Source organism: Lotus japonicus, chromosome 1 (genome assembly GCF_012489685.1).
Source record: "Lotus japonicus ecotype B-129 chromosome 1, LjGifu_v1.2".
NCBI classification, from domain to species: domain Eukaryota; kingdom Viridiplantae; phylum Streptophyta; class Magnoliopsida; order Fabales; family Fabaceae; genus Lotus; species Lotus japonicus.
The window spans coordinates 39866775-39873477 of record NC_080041.1 but is presented as its reverse complement, the minus strand read 5'-3'; the positions used below and the strand labels follow the sequence as shown (position 1 = coordinate 39873477).

Genomic DNA, 6703 nt, shown 5'->3' with positions numbered 1-6703 from the left:
GTTATTTCTTGTATTTCCATTTTTGAATGTTATGTTTCTTAGGATGTGGCCACCAGGATTAGCTAGGCTTAACGCTAGGAAGATGGCTGTTGGGAAAAATACTGTATTACCTTTTCACTATGGATCACCCCGAAAATTGAGTTATTACCCTACATTTGCTTTTCTGCTTAATTTTCCCAACTTCTCTAACTGGGTCTTAACTGTTCTTAGTAGGAATTAGCTTCCTAACACATGACTATGAGGTTATGAGCAATACCAATATAAACAACAAATGACAGCCTAGAAACTCTAATGCTAGTCTTAATACACGGGATGATCAGTACACATTGAGAGGATTGAGATGCTATGCATACGGATCACAATCTTCTTATGTGAAAATTCCGCATGTAACATGTTATATGAGAGGATCATAATTCCTAACAAGGTTTTAAATTGCATAACATGTTTTGGAGGTACTTGCACCGGCATCACGACAGTAATCGCAGCTGCATCAACATGTATTTATCCGCAATCCCCCACGCAGTGGCAACTGCAACTGAGACTACAACCTCAATTAAAAACCCTGATCCCTGTGTACCTGTGTCACATGAAAAACACGCTAGGTGGAATAGGGGAAAAAAGAAGTAAATTTTACTAGAATTACAAATGCATTAATCTGGAAATTTACAGAATCGTCAAAATGATCTCTTCTGATTATATTCTATATGACATTATCTTTATCCCATTTTTTAACTTAAAAAGACTTGTTGAGGTGTTAATAACACTGGCTGAAGCAGCAAAGAAAACCATTAGACTTGATTTCATCCTTTGCTCTGGGTGTGTCGCCTGTGTCATCACGTTTGGCCATTAAGGACCTAGTACCAGGGGACTCTGGCGGAAAGACTGTGTTCTCAGGGGTGAATATTCTTGAAGGAATCACAGGTTCAGGAGGTGAAACAGTGTAAAGATAGTTTAGGAGCATTTGGATTATCCGAGTGAAGTTGGGTCTGGCATTTGGGTCCTCTTGCCAGCATGAAGTAAGAATTACAGCCAATTCCTCAGGAAGATTCTCTGCACTTGGCCTTACACTCTGAAACAAAAGAAAGCACTTCAAGCTATCAGCTATATGTAACATTAGAAGATAGATTAATCAAACACATTTAGATGACAGCATATAGGAAATAGGCATGATCCTTTTAGGGTTAAATAAGTTTTTGGTCCAGGTACCAAGAGAGAGAAATTTGGTTTTAGTTTCTCGTCAGAGTAAAGTTGCAAAAACACCCCTACGATTAGAGAAATAGTCTAGTTTGTATCATCGCCTGTGTTGGAGTTCCGACGACATTGCCATGTGTATGCCTGATGTGGCACGCCATGTGGAATTATTTTTTAAGATGTGGCATTCCAAGTGGTGTGTCACATAACGCCTGACCGCACACACGGTAAGGTTGCCAGAGCTCCGGCTCAGGCCATGACTAAAACTAGGCTATTTCTCTAATTGTAGTGGTGTTTTTGCAACTTTACTCCAGCAAGGGACTAAAACAGAAAATCTCACTTAATTTACAGGGACCTAAAACATATTTAACTCATCTTTTTACCTTAAAGGCTGCAGCATATGCTGCCTGTAGGTTTGACATGCCTTCAAAAGGAACTTTGTTGTGTAAGAGCTCCCAAAACACGATTGCGAAACTATAAGCATCGACTTTATGGTTGTAATGCTTCTTCTCCCCCTGCCTCAGTGTGACAGTACTATACAACTGCAATTTTTTGTCAATGCAGTCAGTCCACATGCTCAAAAAATTGACAAGACACTGAAAGCATATCTGTTCGTCATCATACCTCCGGAGCCATCCAACGGTAAGTTCCTGTTTCGGCAGTCATCATCTCAGTTAAGGACTCTTCTCTTGCTAAACCAAAATCTGCTAGCTTGACTGTTTTCTGGTCTTCAGTCAATAACAAGTTATCTGTACAAAGGAGAAGAGAATAATCTTCATATCCATTATGCACATGTTTTACACTAGGGGAAGTTATAAATTTGAGGGATGGAAGCTTCAGCACTGAACAACTAATATCAGATCATGAATAAAATACTCATTTTTTATTGCCATGGCAGTTAATTAGTGTTTAACAAAAATTATATGACCTGTGCTACCATATGTAACTTTTCCCAAGATCAATTGTGCATAAATGGTCACTTGTCCAACTCCTTACAAAGGAAATAATGAGGTATATTATCAAGGATCAAAGAGTAAGTGAAGTTAGTGGTCAGTGGAGCACTTGGATCCAGTTTTACATATTAATCAACAGCAACTTGAAAAAACAGAGAGAGAGAGTTCAGAAGGGAAGCAACAATAAAAGCTTGTTCTTTGAAGTATAATTTTTTTAATTATATGATCTCAATCGTAGCAGATAGGACAGAGTTGGAGGAAGGAGGAGGATGAAAAATAAGGATAACACTTTTTTAGACAGACATGATATTATTGTATGACAAGAACAGAATAGAACAAATCCTGGCAGTCATCATCATATATTGCACTATTTAAAAAGAAAAAAAAAAAAAAAAACTTACTTCTTGTCTCAATGAAGATTGTAAATCTATTTGCTAATGTAGATAACAACTTATCAATTCAGTGCCAATAATCAACATACAAGAAGTACTAGTCTTCAAAGTTGTTTCAGGCTTACTTGAACTAAGATACACACAAGTACTACTTCTGTTCCTATTTATCTGTTCAGAGAGAGAAGAAACTACGCAGACTAAGAAATACAATTAATTTGTTAAAATTATTTCTGAACTTTCTATTTTACCCTTTGACCTTTGGATTACTCAACAATGGGACTTTACTGTAGTGTTTGATCCATCTTGAAGATATTGACTAGTTTTAAGTTGCCTTCCGAGGCCTAACACAATCCTCTTCCTTCACCCGGACTTGGACTGGCCATGCAAGCATAGGCGGACCGGAAATAGAAAGTTACATACAAGCATAGGCTTAACAATAAAACTTAACTATACCTGAAAATTACTAGGTGGACATAAGGATATGATTGAGAAAATAATAATTAGGAACAAACTTTTTCATCTCTCTTAGAGCAAATAAATAGGAATGACAACCATGTGTGACAAGTGACAAGTGACAACCATGTTCGGAAAGATAGTACTCCCTCCGTTCCAAAACTATTGTAGTTTTAGTTTTTTTGTTTTGTTCCAAAATCATTGTTGTTTTACATATCCAAAGCACTTTATCTCATTCTCTTCCATTCATGCCCTCATTTACTATTGTATCTCCCATGTACCACCTTTTATTTCCACCGATCACAATTCTCACCAATTAGTTGAGCAATGATTTTCATTCTCTCTCTTTCACATAACTAATTAAATAAGGGTGTTTTAGTCAAATTATAACATCAATTAATAAACTCCTAAACTTTGTGCACAACCTTAAACTACAATAGTTTTGGAACGGAGGGAGTAACTTGAAACCACAATGTCATATATTTTCGCACCTGAATTCTAACAATGGGAGATAATGTAATCTGTAAATGCAACTACAAATAAAAGAAGAAAAGAAATATATAGATTCGTATTTGGGCAACGTCAATTTAGTATAAAATGAATAGCAATTTGGGTATGAAATTCATTTTGAAGGGAAGTCAGAGAGCAGATACTACAGAAATCATGTCGTAGAACACTGCTGCTATACCACTTATGATTTCTCAGCTATGCAACATCAACATGAAATACAGAGAATACAAGCCTACATTTACTGGATCTGACCTAAAAATCAGTTATTCATTTGGAAAGCAAAGCAAATTATTACCCGGCTTAAGATCACGGTGTATGATCCCATGAGAATGTAGGCATTCCATAGCACGTGCAATATCAAGCGCAAAACCAATGGCAACATGTGTATCCAAGCATTTGGGGCGCATGTTTAGTAAATACTTACGCAACGTTCCTCCTAATAACAACTCAGTCACTATCACCATTACTGGCTCCTTGCAGGCACCAATAAACTGTTGAGAAATAGAGTGACAATATTTACTGTCAGCTGTTGGAAACTGGGCATATAACTAACTAACAAGTAGTCCTTGTTATATGAAGTATCTATTTTTTGCTTCAATAACATACAGCAGACACAAGGGGAAAGAATCAGCGAGATCCTAAACCAAATTCCCACCTTCACCAAGTTCTTATGTTGCACTCTTGACAACATAGCCACCTCCCTTGCAAAGCGCCCTTCTCTCTTGACGATGTCTTCTGCAGTTTCTCCTTTCTGTACAATTTTAATAGCAACAGTCTGGTTTTTATATCTGAAACAAACCCAGCAAAAAAACTAATAATAGGAATGGCATTATCAACAAGATTAAACAAGAAAATAAAAATTTATAATTCAGATCAGAGAAGCCTAGGTGCATGTTTGTAAATCACTATACAATTGATTCTGAAGGCAAAATCAATTTTTAAGAGGAGTTTCTGTGAGTGGCTTCTAGGTGTCAGAATTGATTCTAAAGAAAAAGAAAATGATCAAGCTATAATTCAGGTCCATGATGATTATTGTAGAAATGAAGCTGAAGTTCAACCAAACTTCAAAGCAATTATGTATGTAAAATGCATAGCCTAAGCAATGCATTAAGCTAAAAATTATGATGCTTTACAAATCACACACGCGACAACAATGGATGCACTAATTCCCTAAAACAAAAGCCATAATCAGAATATGCAATTGTTAACTATGTAAAGATAGAAAATATAATTACACACCAACCAAATAGCAAATGGGGTTTCAAGATATGAACTTACTTTCCTTCATAGACTTTGGCATGAGCTCCTTCTCCAATTCGTGGCCCAACATAGAGATGGTGAGGATCAATCAGCCATTTTTTGTCCAATTTGAACTCATCAACTGAGTAGAAACTATCACCAGATTCCATTTTTTATTTCTTCTCACTGTAATGGGTAGAAGCCCAAATTCCACATGAAAGTGAAATGAGAGAAAGAAGAGAAACCCTAGATGGAAACCATTGGATGGTTGATTTGTGCAGCAAATGGATATGCTGACATGACACAGAGAACTATACTAGCTAGACATGCTCTGCAGTGTGCTCTGAAGCTCAGAACCACATCTCAAAATGTTAGGCCCGGAGATCAAAACTCATCAGATTGATGATGTTTTACATTTCCTCGGTAGACAAAAAGCATGGAACCCACATGCTTCACAGAGAGAGAGAGAGTGAGTGACAACAAAAGCAAGCAAAGCCCAAAGCCCAAAAAGATATTTTGAAAAATTCATGGGGGAAAAGAGAAGAATCCCCGGAAAGGGGAACATAGAAAAGGGGAAAATTTATTATGGACCACTTTTGTGTGGTGCAAAGTTGCACCACTCCCTTTTGACTTACAATAACAGGTTTAAAAAAAAAAATCAAAAAACATATTTTCTTAATCTTTAATTAATTATTAGGTTAATTGAATTAGCTTTTCTAGTTCATCTCCCTCAGTGTATCATCTCCATCTATCTCAGTTTCTATGTTCTTCTTCTTCTTTTCTAGTTCATCTTCTTCTTTTCTTCCTCCCACCCAACAACCACTGCCACCCACAACCCTAAACTCGACCACCCAGTCGCCGCCACCACAACCCTAAACCCCACCACCAACCTACCACCACCACCACCAACCAGAAACCCAGGACCCACTCACCACAATCAACGCCAGAAACCCAGAACCCGATGAGTTGGCTACAGGACCTGAAAGTTCTCAAGAAGAGAAGTCCAATGGTGGTTGTCTTGCTTTGAAAAGACGCCAGAAACTCCGGTTGCAGGTCTATGGAAGCTTGCCCAAATCTGGAAACCGCGGTGGAGGCGTTGAAGGTGGGGATGGAGGCGAACCAGTTCTGTTACCTCGACGGCGAGGCTGTAGGCGGCGGAGAAGGCGAAGCAGGTGGTGGAGTTAAAGGGTCTTCCATTTTGCTTCTTCATCACCAACAACCTCTTCATCTTCCTCTCCCTTTTACCTTCAACCTTCATTAATTGGAACCCAATCTTCAAATCACCCGATCTACTTTCCTCATGAGCCCAACAACCAGATCTGACAGTTGCAGGTTGTCTGGGTTCGACGCCTCCTTCTTCCTCTCTGCTTTTCTTCACAGCTTTGTGATTTTTAACATGCTACTCTTGTTGTTAATGTTGTTCGAGATGAAAACTGAGTGGTATTGAATCTGTTTTATCATGAAAGTATAAATTTTGAAGATTTGTGTTAGTTGCCTGTGTTTTTGGATATAGAGTTTGATGATAGAATCACTGTGCCAGAGGTTTGAATGGGTAAATGGAGTAAAGGGAAATCCAGATCTGGAGATGGAAGGTTGTGTTGAAGGGAGGTTGAATTTTTTGATCTGTGTTGAAGATGGTGTTGTTAGATCTTGTGGCTTGGGCGGTGGTGGTTGGGGTGGATGGTGAGATGATGAGATTGTGAAAGGTTGAAGATGATCCACTTAGATTTAATCATATTAATTATTCACTAATTATATTAATTTTTGTGATTAATAAATATGTATTTTTATTTTTATTTTAAAACCGGGAAACCTGGACTAGCAGGTCAAAAGGTGGGTGGTGCAACCATGGACCAGAAAAAACTGGTCCATGTTAAACGGCTCCATAGAAAAGAACCAATCACTCACTCACTCACCAAGCACTGAAGTAAAAAACCAATGTCAAATTCTTCTACTACTCAATGT

At 38.0% G+C, this 6703-nt stretch overlaps 1 protein-coding gene across 1 annotated transcript; it reads right to left on the bottom strand.

The window, feature by feature from the left end:
• Positions 1–608: 608 nt before the first annotated feature.
• On the bottom strand, positions 609–5514 carry LOC130734670 (serine/threonine-protein kinase STY13-like). The gene is made up of 6 exons (XM_057587184.1): positions 4778–5514; positions 4155–4287; positions 3795–3990; positions 1816–1940; positions 1575–1733; positions 609–1069 (listed from the first exon to the last, which is right to left on the bottom strand). The coding sequence occupies exons 1-6, from the start codon at positions 4906–4908 to the stop codon at positions 755–757; spliced, it is 1059 nt and encodes a 352-aa protein (XP_057443167.1). The 5' UTR covers positions 4909–5514; the 3' UTR covers positions 609–754.
• Positions 5515–6703: the final 1189 nt, after the last annotated feature.

Coding starts and splice junctions, on each gene's coding strand:
- LOC130734670 (XM_057587184.1), bottom strand. CDS start 4,908: ATGGAATCTGGTGATAGTTTCTACTCAGTTGATGAGTTCAAATTGGAC. Junction 3,991..4,154: donor AACATAAGAACTTGGTGAAG/GTGGGAATTTGG, acceptor ATTTCTCAACAG/TTTATTGGTGCCTGCAAGGA. Junction 1,070..1,574: donor CATATGCTGCAGCCTTTAAG/GTAAAAAGATGA, acceptor CTTTTGTTTCAG/AGTGTAAGGCCAAGTGCAGA.